Below are 18,018 nucleotides of genomic sequence, written 5' to 3'. Positions count from 1 at the left end.
TATTTGCTACACGTCAAACTCCTTAACATTTGGTCTTTTGTACAAAGGACCATATATCTGCAGACCGACCAGCTGAAGTGTGCATCTTATTTAACGTACTCCTGTGAATTTTAAAGTCTGAAAGTGTATTATTGTAACTACTGTTGCACTTACTAAACCTGCCTTGTATTGTAATCTTAAAAAACAAAAAATGCATAGTACAGCGGTTTGTAAGTTGTGAGTGAGGTGAGGAGCTCACAAACAGCTGACTGGAATAAGAATGAGGAGAAAAAATACGGAAGACTTGTTCATTGCTTAGACTAGCTAGATCACATGCTTTTTGGTGCAGGCTGTTTTTTTTTATTCCTATATCAATGTCAGTGCACTATGAAATGTATTGGTTAAAAAAAATATTCATATATCCCGCTGTATTTCCCACCTCACGGTTGGTTCTGCATGACAGAATGTATTTCTGGATTATTTGAGGTTACTTGAAACCCATTCAAAGATTACACGTAGAAAACCGTGTGCTTCCTCTCTGTTTACTCTATCAAAAGTAACCTGCCGTTTTTAATCCCAACTGCACTACATACCTTAAATCTACATGTTTGATCTGTGGCATTTTTCTTAAAGTCTGCAGTGGTAACACATCCAGTGCGTTCCCCGGCATGCAAACCCGCTCCATGGCAGGCATGTTCTCCAGCACCTTGGGAATGTCAGTGAACTCATTGAAGGAGAGTCCTAGATAACTTAGCTGCTGCAGGCTCGCCAGCTCGGCAGGGAGCATTTGGAGGTAGTTGCCATCCAGAAGGAAAGTCTGCAAGCTAAGGGTATGAGAATAAAACTTTAAAAAGAAGCGATGTCCAAACAAAGGCCACACAAAGAACACCGAATTGCCAGATTAAAAAACACTAATCTTGCTAACGTTTACATTTCCAGACATGCTGCTGACTTAAAAGTAGAAAAAAAAAAAAAAAGTACAAAATTCATCTCAACTGTTCTGGTATTTTGTAGGCATTAGAAAAGAGATATCAGTCTTCTGCAGTTAGGTGTATTAGCATGAACATATGTGAGTGTTTAAATAACAAAATGCACTTACTGACGTATTACTTCTTGGTCTTTGTATTGCAATACCTTCTGATATTTAGCTGCCAGACAAATAATGTAGCACAGCTATGACAAGATGTTGCCTCTTAACTTAGTGGCACAGCTGAAGGAGTGTAATCTCAACATTTTAAATACAATTTGTCACTATGAGCTCTTCCATTGATTTTGATTTTCAACATTAAGCAGAGTTGTACAATTTTTGTCATCCCCTTATTTCTTAGATATAACAGCAGCTTTTATTTTTTTACTTTACTTTTCGTCCAATACCTTTCGTTATTTAAATCAAGCTCTATTTATTTATTTTTATATTTTCATTTTTAAATATATCTTTATGGCAAAAGAAAATCAGGTTCTCAAGGCCCTTCAGTTTTAAAATTGGGTAAAGCAGGGAATATAAAAAAAAAAAAAAAAAAAAAAATGGCAACTTAAAGGGCCACTCCAAGAACTACTACAGTTTATTTTACAACTCTGTGCTCTAACAAATCACCACGCACCTTGGGTAACAGAGGAAATATGACGTCTATTCTATTTAACACCAATCAGGCCTTGTAGACAATTTAATGTGGTTATGCCCATTAGCTGGCATATCATTGCACTGGAAAGAGTTGATAATGCTGGCCAATGAAACACTGGAAATTACTTGGTTTTCCAAAGTTTCCACCAAAAAAACAAAAAACGCCCCAAAGAAACTGTTAATACTGTCCAGAAACCTAAACATTATATTTTCAACTTCACTTCAGCAGCAGAATGTTATGAATTTTAATTACAGCAAAATAAAATACCTTCTGTATTTACTTTATTCTCTAGACATGTCCTACCCCATCTATACATAACTCAAATTATTAGATTTTTTTTTTTTTTCTAACTCCTAATTATGATTTGTTTGCCATGCATGACTACCAAGAAATATGCATCATGTTTGTGCAGGCTGAACACTAGCTTTAACATTTCGGCACTGAAGCAGTCCCTTTGTAATCCTAAATTTCTTAAAGATACGTACTTTTTCATGGCTCCCACCGCTGCAGGAATGGCCCTAAGCGCATTGCATGAAAGATTGAGTTCCATCAAAGTGGGGATACTGCAAACAGCCAGTGGAAATTCTCCTAAATTATTGTTGGAGAGGTTCAAGCTTTTCAATTTGGTAAATCTGAAAAAAAAAAAAAAAAACAACATGCATATTATAATATATATATATATATATATATATATATATATATATATATATATATATTATACAGAGACATGTTCTAGAACCATCAAGTCTGTAAACATTTAATCGGACATAATGGAAATATACACAAAATAAAATGTAATGGCTCAATAAAGTCTAGGCAAAATCAATGTATCAATCAACTCTACAATTTAAGAAATAAACTGTGCATCGGATTAAAGTTTTGTACAGTCCAATTCAGGCATTTCCACAGCAGCATTCTAACAGCAGCCTGCTGTTGTAAGAGTTTGGTGCAATATCTTAAGAGGAGCAGAAACAGTTAGCATTTAAGAAGAAAAATAGTTGATAATCATTTCTTTCAGAGTTTTTCACTCTAATCCAAATTGCCCCATAGCGAATGTGGCAAAACCATTTGGTGCTGCATGGGGCCATTCACTCTATTTAACTAAAGTCTGCATTGCAGGCACCAAATTAGCCATATTTCAGTCTACTGAACACTGCCATACACACTAAAATCAAAGCCAGGATTTTAAAAATCTAAACTGTTAAAATGATATATCCCAACCTGCCAAATGTGGGGGAATATCCATTAGATAGCCAGTGGCTGCTCACTGTAATGAAAAAAAAACTCTTGCCTGTCAGAGCACTCTGATTGGTTGGCTTACAAGACAACCGATCAGAGCACACTAATTAGTATTCCATATGTGGAAAGTGTGTGTGTATATATATATATATATATATATATATATATATATATATATATATATATATATATATATATATATATATATATATATAGTATTTTACTCGCCTTAAACCTCATTCTGCCCAGTGCACTCGCAGGGCAAAGATAGATCTGATCTTTACATTTATTTTTGCACACTTTTTTTTTAAAGTTTGCCTTAATAGTTGAGTTGCAAACACAGATTTACATTTTTAACAGCCTTTTCGAGGGAGGGCTGAATAAATAGGATGTAGAAGAAATCTGATGGCAAGTATGATTTATTTTATTACAGGTATTTATTTTATTGCGCACCCCACAATAATTACTCTATTCTTCTTACAAAGCTATAAGGCAGGAATCACAGGGATATGTGAGCATATCTGATCAAGTTGCCACTTAACTTCATTCTAAACAGCACTGCAGTTTTTATCAAACCTCAAAAAGTTACATTAAAATAAATCCTCACAATTTGGACAGGAAGTGAGTGAAAAGACAGGGGATGAAAGTCTGCTTAATGTGAATGTGTAGCCAGACCTCACCCTGTTGCTTGACAACCACTGGGGCTTGTGAAGGAGAAGCAAAGTACTAGGAAAGGAGGTTATGTCTGGGAGACACATCAAATAGAATGAATGGAAGAAGACGGACAATGAATGAAAGGATCTTTGTCACTTTCAGATTGATGGAAGGAAGCAGTCCTTCAAGGAACAAGTGCCTCGTTCTTGTGATAGCTTTTCCCAAACTACTAGTGATTTACCCCCGTTTTGTTCCATCTAAAATAAACTTTACACAGGAGCTGGAAGCTTTGCCTGCTCCAGTGGGACAATGTAACAGACACAAAAGATCTGTGTTACCACAACCTAATCAACTACCGTAATTACATGGCAGAGAGGATGGGGGTGTATACAGCATTTCAGAGGACACAGTAAGATCATTATCACTGCATCAGAAGTTTTAGGTTTGCAATATCTTGGGGAAATTACCAAAATAGCAAGAAAAGAAAAAAAGAAAAGAAAAAAACACCTCTCTTAATTTGGTTACTAATACTAAAACGTGCAATTCAATGCAAAAATGTTCAATATAAAAAAACAAAATACAAGAAGCAAATAAATAAAAATCTAAAATGCAATGCAGGGCTTGATTGCCGATTGCCTAACAATTCACATTTTTGCATTGTGTGGTATCAGCCATTTGATGTGTATCTAAATAGTTGAGGTCAAACGTCAAACTCTGCCTGGAGGGCATTTTCAGCAAACTGAAACGGTGATTAAATGCATAAGAATAGTGTATAAAAAGGTATATATATGAACAATACTTTTCATCCAGTGAATGCTCCCCCCTCCCCTCCCCCCCTCCCCTCCCATTTGCACACAGCATAAAATGTGTACTTTATATACACCAGCAAAAGCTCCAACACACATCCACGCAATTTATCCCAGGCCTGGCTCCAAGCATGACCTAGATTTTGAGTTAAGGCAAACCCAGGGTCTCATTTAGTCAAATTATCTCAAGCAAGGCGGTCAGTTATAGCACTACAGAACAAAGTAAAGCAAAGAAATTGTAATAACAGACCTGAGTCGATAATTAATTCAAGTTAATGGCAAGGAAAAATAAATACTCTGTATGACCTATTTATCAAGGTGAAAATTGACTGACTTAGATAAAGCATTAAAGCATAGCAAGCATGTAGCCGTATTGGAAAAAAGTAAATTTTTTTTGTATAATTTATATGTGGACCACAATGACTCCAAGCCATGTTGGACAAGCACTACTGTATATGTATAAAACAAAGCAGCCCTAACAAGACAACATTCCGTACTCCTAGATAGAGCCTCCCCCACATTGCTGGCAGATGAAGGTTAACAGATGCAAAACAAAGGGCTAAATTGAGTGTTTTGGGGAGGTTTAAGAAGGTGCTGATGCTTATAATTAGTTTGCAATAAAACTGTATTGAAGGTGAAACCATGCACAATTTCTTCAACATGACACTCAATTACCTTTTATTGAATAGTTGATTCACTTAACAAGTCCCTTTCAAACACACTTGAAACCTCTCCAGCTATGTCCCATAAGGATGGGACACAATTCAGGCCCTGCAAGGCGTAAACTCTGCTCTCTAGATTGGGCGAGAGCATTAATATTCTTCAATTCCTACTTTTGGGCTTATTTGCTCCTGTTAGACTGGAATCCCCCTGTATCCCTCTTGGATCAGGTTATCTCCTCCTTGCCCGCTTAAGAAGGGGAAGCACTCCTTGTCCTTATCCTGATAATGATCCCAGAAAAGCCTGTCTGCCTCTCACCTTGGAGCAAAATAGGCAATTACACATAGTGATACAGAAACTACAACATTCATTACAGCATTGAATTAAACACATTAAAACCGATAACTTAACAACTAAGACACAGAGACTAATCAGGGAAATAAAAAGAACACATGGAGTTAAGAGTGCATTAGGAGGTCTGCCCTATGTGTGCCACAAAATAAAATATTTTTACTTACCCTTTTCCAGCACGGAGTATCCATCTGCACTGCTTACCTATCCCTCCCGTGACATCATGAAGAAGTCATGGATTTCCCCAGCTATGTTGCAAGCCAATGCCCCTGATAGAGGAGCATTGGGGAGCAGAAGTAAAGCTTTTTGATTAGGCTGCCATGTCATTGACCGTTTTACTTTTTTGTTGCAGTGGAAATGCCTCCAGTACCGAACAATACTAATCATAATTTCAAGTATGACGACAGATGCTTTAAATATTAAACACACATTCTATAATTATGGAACTTTGATTCTGCTAAAAAGTTAAAGGGACATTCCTAGAACTAAAACAACTTCCTTTAATGAAGCAGTTTTACTGTATAGATTACGCTCCTGCAGTTTCACTGCTCAATTCTATTTAGGAGTTAAATAACTTCGATTGTGCAGTCCTAGTCAAACATCCATTGGCTGGGACTAACAGCAACCATGGAAAAAGTTTTTTTAATAGTATTTTTTTTCAGCACAGTGTATTCACTTTAGAAGTTGTAATCTCCAGAAATTCTAAATTACACACACCGTAAACAATAATGGAAGCTAAACAATTTAGCTGATTTTTTTTTTTTTAGAAAAGGTGTAGGGAGGCTGTGTGAGATACAGGTCGGGATGATGTGGCTAGAATTGCATAAATAAAGTGATATAGCTCCTAAATAAAAAAAAAAAAAAATAAAAAAAAAAAGAGCAGTGAGACTGCAGGGGCGTGACCTATAGAACAAAAGCACTTCATAAGTATAAAGTTGTTTTGTGCTTAGGATGTGCCTTTAAGCAGCTATTGACACTGGTGACACTGGACTGAACCCAATAGCCACCTAAGCAGAACAGTGTGAACTACTGCTATGCTTACCTCTGAAGATCATCAAGATTCCCTTCCATAGTAGGGCCAGAGCAGAGTCGGAGGACATTTTGTTTCAAGTTGAGATGTGTCAGGTCTTGACTATAAAACAGATTCTCTGGAAGAAGTTCCAAACTGCAGCAGGACAGGTCCACAGAACTGATACGTTGGGATGCAATCTGTAATTATAACAGAACATCGAGGTCAGTTTTACAACACAGCCACATACTACAGAACTTCAAAAACCAAATGGGAAACATCTTTCATCTAAGAGACCGTTCTATTTATAACTTTGAATAGAGGTTATATAATTTGGGCAGTGTCACTAAATGAAGGGTAAACAAGTGACTGCTTTTTGTGAGGTAATTTCTGACAAGTTCAGCTGGCAACATTAAAAAATTAGATTTTCAGCAATAACATTTTACAATGAGCAGATAAAAAAAATGTATTTTCTGTTCTGTGGCTTGCAAAAACAAGCTCATTCATATGTGCACACAAAGTTTAGAGACTAAATGAATTTAACATTACATATAATTAATTGCATTTGGTTCATTTAAAGTGACTTTCTGTAAAAAAATAACACCGAATTCCATTAGAATATGCTCTGCTTGCACAAGTATCTAGATTGCTCTGGAACCCAACCTGTACTCTACAGCCATAATCAGAATCAACATGCACATCATGGAAAATCCCCAACAGCACTGATAATACCGTTAGTGAACAATAAAAACAGGGTATGTGAAAAAATGCATTTTGATATACAGATAAATACCAATGAGATAATACTGTTACCATATAAACTTGAATATTTTGCTGAGTCAATCAAAAGCTGACTCAGACTTAAGAGCTTTTGCAAGATTCTCTCGATCTGGATCCAACTTTCTACACCCAAATATAGTGAGGAAAGGAGTACCAACTCTTCTTATTGGCAAAAATCCAGGCTTTATTCAGTCATGGGTAAAACACCATAAAAACAGAAAATAAATATAAAATTAAAGAGAATCGCAGTAACGCGCAAGTCCGAGTCAGCTTTCGATTGACTCCGCAATATATTCAAGTTTATATGGTAACACTATTATCTCATTGGTATTTATATCTGCATATCCAACTGCATATTTTTCCACATACCCGGTTTTTATTGTTCACTATGTTTTTGTGGTGTTTTTGAGTGCCACCATAGTGTGTGAAATTTTACTTCACTGCATTGGCACTTCACTACTGCACCTTGTTTTTTGCGTACTGATAATACCATTATTTGGGTATTTACATGTAAAAACGGTCATGGTTGATAGCCACTAGAGGTTGTCTTAGTGCAGCAATGTAAACTTTACAGTTTTTATATATCTGTAATATTTACACTGCAGAACTAAGGAGGACAGGGAAACTGCACAGAGACCACTTCAATGAGATGACGTGGTCGGGGTGCCTATGGTGTTCTTGCAAAGAATGCTAGGTAATGTCACGTATGTAATTTGGGTTTAAGAAAACGACTTTAATGATTTAAAACATTTGCATTAAATAAAAAAAGATTTAACAGTTACCGCAAGCACCATGATCACTTCAGATTGCTCAAGTAGTCATAGTGCCTGGAGCCTATATGTGCAGTGTTTAACGATGGGAGCATCACTGGGGTATCATTAATCAGCCCAGAACTAGAGTAAATGTCAATTCTGTGCAACTTTCATTGCACACTATTAGCAGTGTCTTTTAAGAAAGGTGAGCAAGGGAAATTTGAGCTTGAATGCAATAACTTAGTATCCCGATTTCTGCTAATCTCACACACACACACACACACGTAACAAAATAAGGTAGACCAGTCGTGAGAATTTTTTTCATTATACGCTTTTAAAACGTCAAATATTGTGTGTGTGTACACACACACACACACACACACACACACAAATATATATATATATATCACACATACGTGTCATAACAGTAGTGGTTAATAAAAGTATTATCTATAAACACATAAACTTCATATCGTTCCATATGTGCCCAAAAAAAGCCTATAACTTTATGTGAATAACGGAGAGGATAAATACCTAGAGGTAGGTAGGTTCTAACAAAGCTGTTCTTACAGCAAAGCCATGTGATAATGGACACACAGTCCCCTCTCTGAGGGGGAAAAAAAAAACCATAGAAGACAATACCATTACTGTTCAGATATGATTTGTAACAAAACATGCATCCCAACCCCCACCAAAGACACTGTGAGGCCGCAATCTGTACTGGGCGTTCATCTTTCAAGGACTCCTTGTAGGCTCTTTGGCCAGAGAAGCAAGGAAAACATTGCATGAGTTGAATCCAGAGATGAGCCAAATGCAGAGTACACTGCCAAATAAACAAAAAACAAACAAATTTCACACAATAGCTTAGCCTGGCTGCTAACAAAGGTCCTTTAAGAAGATATCTGGAAGGAATCTAATTAACCTCCTCAATGCCAAGGGCATTTAAGATTCACTGAGGTATAATAAAGTGGAAAGTATGATGCACATGTTTCAAAATAGCCTTGCATAACAAATATTTAATTAACTGAGTAATTCAGTGGCCGATCCAACACTTTAACTACTTTAATACTATCACAGACCATGCCTTCCTCAAAGTCTAGTTCATGGAGTCCCCAACTAGTGTATCATAAGCAGTACATCTACTAGAAAAATGTTTTTAAACTGAAAACTTCAAACTCAAAGCACTTCAGTTTGTTGTACCGCTATGTGTGAAGATTGTGTCCTTTTTCCATTTGATAAAAAGTGCCAATTTATGGAGAAATGTACACTTTTATACATTAACTGTGTTACAGTCCATGGCTTTGAGACACCTGTTCTACTACTCTCCGGTTCTTTAACTCGGAGTAGCTAAACTCAAGAGTCAAAAAAGGCTCTGTTCCAGCTGCCCACGATCAATATTTTCAATATTGTGCAAATGGAGGGGGCTGAACGATCTCTCAATAATTAATTTTATATATATATATATATATATATATATATATATATATATATATATATTTGCTGTCATTTTAGTTCTGTCCTCTTCTAATAAAGATGTTGCTCAGTGTTGCCTCCCCAACTCCTCTGGCATCATAATTCAGTAATCTAGATTGTTTTATACTTTACTATTAATTTCAGGTAGATTAAAAAATGTACCTGAGATTAATAGTAAAGTATAAAAAAAAATCTAGATAAAAGATACCCGCTGGTTGGGATTATTTTTAATAAACTAAAAAAGTTATCACATCATTACAGAATCCACTGTCCATTAAAATACCATTAAATAAATACCCACTATTCTAAAGAGAAAAGCTAAAGAATATTCATTGGAGAAAGGAGCCACATGGGGAAATTCAATTTCAGTATACAACATGGAATTTTATATAAATTGGAACTAAAAAAAAAAAAAAAAAGAACAGTCATATGTCATACAGTCAAATGTTATACTACACTACTCCAGTCAGTGCTGAAGTAATCCTAATTTTGGCTAAGTGAGACAACAAATGGGGGAAAAAACACTAAATGATGTACAAAAGAAGCTTTTCCGATAGATTACATACATAAAAAAAAAAAAAGATTTTTACTGATGTGGCAACCAGCCATGAACCATTTACATGTTTACACCCAAGCAGACACAATCCTATAGAATTCAAGAGTCAAGCAGTCACTTTGACAGCCAATTTGATGAAATGCCAGCATTTGTAGGACACTGCTCAGTTGGCAGTTATGGAATGCGATAAGGAATATTCAAAAAAAATATGGAGGGGTACAATGTAGTAAAAATTGAATTTGTAGTTTCAGTTCATAAGAATTTGTCGATTATTTGCAGTTTTACAACGCTGTGAAATAGGTTTGGAATATATATATATATATATATATATATATATATTTTTTTTTAATAATAAACTTTCTAGATAACTAAAACGGATGTTTCTAGATACATGTTTGAGATTACATAAATTGTAGCCACATGCTTCTTTTTGACAAATAATCCTTTCACATGTTTTTAGAGTCTGTCTACAGTCTCAGTATGGTCCACCTCTAAACTATAATACCAAAATAAATAAAACACTTACCAAAATTGATTTCTGACCCGCAGCTTGGTAAAGCATTCAAAATTAAAAGCAGAGGCAGCCAAATCACTGGAGAAGGATCCAGAATTTGTATGGTTTTGTTTTTTCTGCTCTTTGGATGGCACATAAATGTCTGTCTGGCTACCTCTAAAAGCAACTCAATGCTCATTCAAACTTTGCTCAACTATGCAACTAGAGATCAACAGAGTCAACACAGAGATAGAAACATGTAGTCAATCAAAAAGCCAAATGCTTGAATGGAAGACCAAACTGAAAGGGGAAAAATTTGGTGATGGTTTCACAAACATTTCCAGGAATACTATACATTTTTATAAAAGCAATATAAAATAGTAGACAGTCAGTTGTCACACAGGGAGCCATGTTTATGTGACGTGATGTTTTTTGTTAGACTTTGTAATATATATTGCTGAAAACAAGCATCAAGTCAGCACAGACTAATATGGCTATTAGCAGAGCAAAATAAATATATTATGTATAACAAAACAAGAATATAAAATGTGATTAAAAGAAAAAAATATGATAAAAGCATAAGAGTTGGCACAAAATTGTAGTACATTTAATATTCAAAACTACCAAATAATCAAACCAGTACGAGGAGAGTACCTTCACACCAAGAAAGCCATGTAAAAAGGTCCGCTGAGACCAGATACGGAAAGAAAGAAATTGCAACCATTTATATGATTATCTGATAACCTCTAACTGCTTTAATAAGATAATGGAAAGCAACTGGCAATCTAAAATACTCTGGTAAACAGCACTTCCTACCACTTCACCCCAGTGTTTTCCATTATTCAGACCTCATTAGCATAATTGGAATTACATTTCTTAATGATAACCTGCTAGGGTTAAGCACACATGCCCAGCTCTTCTCCACTAAGCAGATAATGGCAGACACATGCAGGATCCCTGCAGAGATAGTGAGTGGGAAAATTAGCACATTCTAGACCCTTTCACAACAATCCAGAGCAGAAAATGGCTTTTTTCCTGTGAACTTTTCAAAACAAAAATGAAACCCTTTCCGTGAATAACAAAATTGGGCACTTCTAAATAGATTACAGAGTACCCAGGTATTACTGGGGACATTCGTGTTCTCCACATGTGCAATCCACTACACAGTCCTGTAAACATCTGCTCTGAAACAACAGATGTGGGAGAGGAAAAAAAATAAATGTAAAAAAACAAAAATCACACTCCAGAATGTATGTGAGCAATGTGCTTACTGTGCACATGTTGTACGGTGTATCACACTCATAAAGACGCCATAGAACCAACATTACCAGGCTTTGGTATAGAAAAGATGGATACTGAAATGCAAAAATAACTTTGTAAATATGTCAACTATGTGACTAGTATCTAAGAAATATTAAAGGAGAACTGGCACAAAAGGAATAAAACATTGCAAAATCACCTCGTTTTAAAGGGACTCTACGGTCACCAGAACAACTACAGCTTATTGCATTTGTTCTGGTCAGGCTTTTTGCAGTAAACACGGTCTTTTTAGAGAATATGCAGTGTTTAAATTACAGCCTAAGAATACCCCCACTGGCCACTCAGATGGCTGCTAGAGGTGCTTCCTGGGGTAGTGCTGCACAGTGTGACTGCCATTCAGTGTCTCCACCCACTGCATGCAGACACTGAACATTGCTCATAGAGATGCATTGATTCAATGCATATCTATGAAGGGATGCTGATTGGCCAGGGCTGTGTTTGGCTTATGCGGACTTTGCCCCTGATCTGCCTCCTTGACAAGTTCAGCCAATTAAATTCAATTTCCTCTGGGAAAGCATTGTGATTGTCTCAGATCAACACTTCTGATGTCAGCCAAGCAGGCAGATCAGGGGCAGAGCCAGCAGCAGCAGACTGAAATAAAAGTAAGATTTCACTATATTTAGGTGAGGATCAGGGGAGCTAAATTGTGTTTTTAACACTCTAGGGTCAGGAATATGTTTGTGTTCCTGACCCAATAGTGTTCCTTTAAACCTTTTTCCAATTAGATATTTCATTTTAAAATTTACAAAAAAGATTTACCAAATTACATTGTAATCCAGTTCAGATGGGACAAAACCCTGTCAAACATTGCAAATGTAGAGGAGAAACAGAAACAATGTTTATTTCCTCTTCTCTGCATGACTTCCAGGTACAAAGGACAGGTGCTAGGACGGAGGGACCAGGCTGCATGATAAACAGGAGTGAATTTGTACATTTAATTTTCTTTTTCACAACTCACAAATACATATTTGTTAAATATAGGGATAGCTGCACACTTAAAAATCATGGGAAGTGGCAGCTACCCTTTAAATTGTGTAAAACATATGACTCCATCCATCCGTGATCAATGTTTAAAAAGAATCAAAATGACAAAACAGATTTGAGTTTTGAGAGTACACAGAACTTTAAAGGGACACTAGGCACCCAGACGACTTCAACTAATTGAAGTAGTCTAGGTGCCGTGACCCTTTTGCACTTAGTACTGCAATGTAAAACATTGTAGTTCCAGAGAACTGCAATGTTAACATTGCAGCTCTAAGTCTGCACGCAGTGGCTGCACTTCTGGAATCATGACAGACTTTTGGTTCGTTATCGGACGCTGGATGTCCTCAGGGATTGAATAATGCTTTCCTATAGGGGAGGTCTAACACACGCGGCCAATGCCCCGCATGCGCTTTAGGTCTTCCTTGCCGGCTGATGTCGGCAGGGGAGGAGCATGACCCAGCGCCGAGGGACATTGGCGCTAGATTCAGGTAAGTGGGTTTTTAACCACTTCAGCCCCACGTGAGGCGGGGACCCATTAAACCTATAGTGCCAGGAAAACTGCTTTGTTTTCCTGGCACTAAAGGATCCCTTTAAGAAAAAAAGGCATGCACAAGGTGTCCTGGAGAATATGTGATATTGAGCTTGTGCTACTTACCGTATATGGTTTTTATAAATGCCTCAAGTCTAATGAGAGTCTCGAGTTTTTTGGCTCTTTCAAACTATCACTAAGTGTAATTAAGACAATATGGCCACTTGCAGCTTATGAATAAATCTTTCTTAAATATATTCTTTATTAAGAAATATTCTTAACAATGTTAAGTCACTTGTTCCTGACTCTGGATGGAAGGTTTTATTAAGATGTTGGGCTTTCTGCCAACCTTCTAACTTAATCACTTGAACAAAACCAAGAATGCAAGTCCGCCTCTGGCTAGCAGAGCAGCAGAGATAGATAAAGTTAACTGAAAGGTTAAGAAACAGATCCTACAGGACATTTCATGGAGTGAAACATGCAAACTATTATTACTAGAAATAAAATATATGATTTAAGCATGATCATGGGTTTTGTAATAATTATAGTAAGTTATATAGTACACATAAGTGTGCATGTTTTTTCCTACTTTCAAATCAAATTTATTTTGCTTCTAATTCTCTGAGTGAGAAAATATCACACTGTACACAATAGCTCATGCATACATATGACACTACTGAAGACTGGCATGACCATGCGTGTCCGTGTATGGTATTCCGGTGTACAGATGAAGCGTGCTAGGAGCATTATGGGGGTTTAAGGATCATCCTGTACAGGGAGCTGCTGCAAACGTGTGTTTTTTCCAGTTACCTCTATGGCACTACTGCAATAGCAATGGGTAAAGGAATTTTGACGGTTCACTTTAAAAAGTATTTCAAGAATTCACAGAAACTTATCCAATAGTTACTTAAACCAGCTGGAACTTTGTGTTCTATAAACAGACAGACATTCTCAAAGTTTGCAATTCATACTTGTATATCAAGACAGGGAAGATTTTTCTAATTTTTACTGTGTTTTATTAGAAATACTTTTCTTTTTAATTCCTCTTTTAAACTCAAGTTTTCGCTAACTTTGTAAAACCTTTCTGTAGCTGCTCTTTGCTTTCAAATAGTGAATGAACACTTACTAAGCTTTCCTCTAAAGCTACTTCTGAATCTGGAGAGACCAGTAAATTGTGCAACTTGGTACAATAGGTATACAAAAGATACCTGTAAATAGGGGCAAACAAATGAAGGCATAAGAAAAAGTAGGGACAGCGGCACTGCTGAACGGAGCTTACAAAGATGTATTCCTAACACTATAGTGTCCTCTGTCCTCTCACTCTCATGCACAGCTATGAAATTGTTAAAGGGACACTATAGTCAACGGAACAACTGCAGCTTAAAGTAACACTATAGTCACCTAAATTACTTTAGCTAAATAAAGCAGTTTTAGGGTATAGATACTTCCCCTGCAATTTCACTGCTCAATTCACGGTCATTTAGGAGTTAAATCACTTTGTTTCTGTTTATGCAGCCCTAGCCACACCTCCCCTGGCTATGATTGACAAAGCCTGCATGGAAAAAAAAACTGGTTTCACTTTCAAACAGATGTAATTTACCTTAAATAATTGTATCTCAATCTCTAAATTGAACTTTAATCACATACAGGAGGCTCTTGCAGGGTCTAGCAAGCTGTTAACATAGCAGGGGATAAGAAAATCTTAATTAAACAGAACTTGCAATAAAGAAAGCCTAAATAAGGCTCTCTTTACAGGAAGTGTTTATGGAAGGCTGTGCAAGTCACATGCAGGGAGGTGTGACTAGGGTTCATAAACAAAAGGATTTAAATCCTAAATGGCAGAGGATTGAGCAGTGAGGCTGCAGGGGCATGTTCTATAGACTAAAACTGCTTCATTAAGCTAAAGTTGTTCAGGTGACTTTAGTGTCCCTTTAATATCATTGTTCTTGTATGTATAGTCAGTCCCAGCAGACATTTTCATGTAAACCCTTCCTTTTCAGAAAAAAAGGTAGTTTCTCGAAAACAAACATGTTTTAGTTGCAGGTTTAAGAGGACACTGCATCCAGACCACTTTAATGAGATGAAGAGGTCTGAGTGCCTATAATATGCGGGTTATTGTCACCGTGACTTTGGATCAGAGAGACAGGGGTGTAAGTTGCTCAGCACACAAAAAGGTTTAAAATAGCTATAAAGTAACGCAACTGTACATCTGCACTATTCAGCCAAATCAGTGTCAGGTATTAAAGGGATTAATATCAACCGGTGCAGTGTTTTGCTAAGTAACATTTGTATGTATCAATTCCATATAAAATTATTGACTTACTATTCATGGCAGTCAATTGATTGCATGCCACCAAGGCCTTTAAATAAAACACTTTTTTTTTTTTTTTTTTTTTTTAAAACCTTTGTTTTTGTAATATGTTCTTTATTACTAGAAGTAAACACAACTTTTATTGACTAAATCATTGCATTATCTATAAAGTGTAAATCCATAAATCATAGAAGTGTTTAACGTATACAGTGGTATGTCCACCAAAGCATTGAAATGTGGGGTGACAAAGAATAGGAGAAATAAATATATATACACACACACACCTCAAAAAAATAAAGGGAACACAAAAATAACGCATCCTAGATAAATATTCTTCTGAAATACTTTGTTCTTTACATAGTTGAATGTGCTGACAACAAAATCACACAAAAATAAAAAAAGGGAAATCAAATTTTTCAACCCATGGAGGTCTGGATTTGGAGTCACACTCAAAATTAAAGTGGAAAAACACATTACAGGCTGATCCAACTTTGATGTAATGTCCTTAAACAAGTCAAAATGAGGCTCAGTAGTGTGTGTGTGTGGCCTCCACGTGCCTGTATGACCTCCCTACAACGCCTGTGCATGCTCCTGATGAGGTGGCGGATGGTCTCCTGAGGGATCTCCTCCCAGACCTGGACTAAAGCATCTGCCAACTCATGGACAGTCTGTGGTGCAACGTGACGTTGGTGGATGGAGCGTGACATGCTGTCCCAGATGTGCTCAATTGGATTCAGGTCTGGGGAACGGGCGGGCCAGTCCATAGCATCAATGCCTTCGTCTTGCAGGAACTGCTGACACACTCCAGCCACATGAGGTCTAGCATTGTCTTGCATTAGGAGGAACCCAGGGCCAACTGCACCAGCATATGATCTCACAAGGGGTCTGAGGATCTCATCTCGGTTCCTAATGGCAGTCAGGCTACCTCTGGCGAGCACATGGAGGACTGTGCGGCCCCCCAAAGAAATGCCACCTCACACCATTACTGACCCACTGCCAAACCAGTCATGTTGGAGGATGTTGCAGGCAGCAGAACGTTCTCCACGGCGTCTCCAGACATGTGCTCAGTGTGAACCTGCTTTCATCTGTGAAGAGCACAGGGCGCCAGTGGCGAATTTGCCAACCTTGGTGTTCTCTGGCAAATGCCAAACGTTCTGCACGGTGTTGGGCTGTAAGCACAACCCCCACCTGTGGACGTCGGGCCCTCATACCACCATCATGGAGTCTGTTTCTGACCGTTTGAGCAGACACATGCACATTTGTGGCCTGCTGGAGGTCATTTTGCAGGGCTCTGGCAGTGCTCTTCCTGTTCCTCCTTGCACAAAGGCGGAGGTAGCGGTCCTGCTGCTGGATTGTTGCCCTCCTACGGCCTCCTCCACGTCTCCTGGTAGCGCCTTCATGCTCTGGACACTACGCTGACAGACACAGCAAACCTTATTGCCACAGCTCGCATTGATGTGCCATCCTGGATGAGCTGCACTACCTGAGCCACTTGTGTGGGTTGCAGACTCCGTCTCATGCTACCACTAGAGTGAAAGCACCGCCAGCATTCAAAAATGACCAAAACATCAGCCAGGAAGCATAGGAACTGAGAAGTGGTCTGTAGTCACCACCTGCAGAACCACTCCTTTATTGGGGGTGTCTTGCTAATTGCCTATAATTTCCACCTGTTGTCTATCCCATTAGCACAACAGCATGTGAAATTGATTGTGACTCAGTGTTGCTTCCTAAGTGGACAGTTTGATTTCACAGAAGTGTGATTGACATTGAGTTACATTGTGTTGTTTAAGAGATGGATAGATTAAAAAAAAAAAAAAAAAAGAAGAAAAAGTTCTGGGGGGGGGGGGGCGTGGCCTAGCCGCAGAGCAGAGAGGACGTTAGCCTCCACAGCTCCTGCCAAACAGGGGAAATAAACCGTCATTTTGCCCACAAAACGGCAATTAAAAGAAGCTGGGAGGCCACCAAGCATCGGACAGCATCGAGTGTAACAAAACGATACCTCAAATGAGGCGTTTCCAGCGATGCACACCCGACATGCCCCTGCGGCCTACAAGCGAGGCGGGTGCGGGAGAGGCAGCCGCTCTCCCACAGCCGAGACAAGCAGCGACTACAACCTTGGGCCTGCGTTCCCCCCCCCTTTGGACCGGCGGGGGATATCCCGGTCCACCCTCATACGCCCACACAGAGCGCTCACCTTTGGGGTGCTCCAGGGCACAACTCCGACCGACGGACACCACGAGACCCAATCAAAATGGCCGCCAGCAGGGCACAGAGACCGACCCTGCCAAGCCAACAGCACCCGACCCGCTCACCACTGGCGCCTGCGAACGCAGTGGATGCCGCCTTCGAGCTCTTCTGGGCGAAATGGGAGGCCCACTTAAGAATGGCGGCACAGGCAGCCCGGAAAGCAAGAAAGACACGGAGAGAGCATGCAGAGGAGTCACGGAAGCCCCAACCGGGCAAGGCGACTCCAAACACAAATGCGACCGACCGCACGAGC

At 38.4% G+C, this 18,018-nt stretch overlaps 1 protein-coding gene across 2 annotated transcripts in view; it reads right to left on the bottom strand.

Annotated features, from left to right (window-relative positions):
* PHLPP1 (PH domain and leucine rich repeat protein phosphatase 1) overlaps positions 1-18,018 on the bottom strand; it is a 144,948-nt gene that overhangs the window by 47,909 nt on the left and 79,021 nt on the right. For both annotated transcript variants that reach the window (XM_063451815.1, XM_063451816.1), the window contains 3 exons: positions 6,354-6,520; positions 2,087-2,233; positions 573-803 (listed from right to left, as the gene is read on the bottom strand). In XM_063451815.1, coding sequence (XP_063307885.1) covers positions 573-803; positions 2,087-2,233; positions 6,354-6,520 — 545 coding nt within the window. The remainder of the gene's footprint in view (positions 1-572; positions 804-2,086; positions 2,234-6,353; positions 6,521-18,018) is intronic.

Source organism: Pelobates fuscus, chromosome 4 (assembly GCF_036172605.1).
Source record: "Pelobates fuscus isolate aPelFus1 chromosome 4, aPelFus1.pri, whole genome shotgun sequence".
NCBI classification, from domain to species: domain Eukaryota; kingdom Metazoa; phylum Chordata; class Amphibia; order Anura; family Pelobatidae; genus Pelobates; species Pelobates fuscus.
Note: the sequence above shows the minus strand (reverse complement) of the source record. Positions and strands in the feature narration are given on the sequence as shown.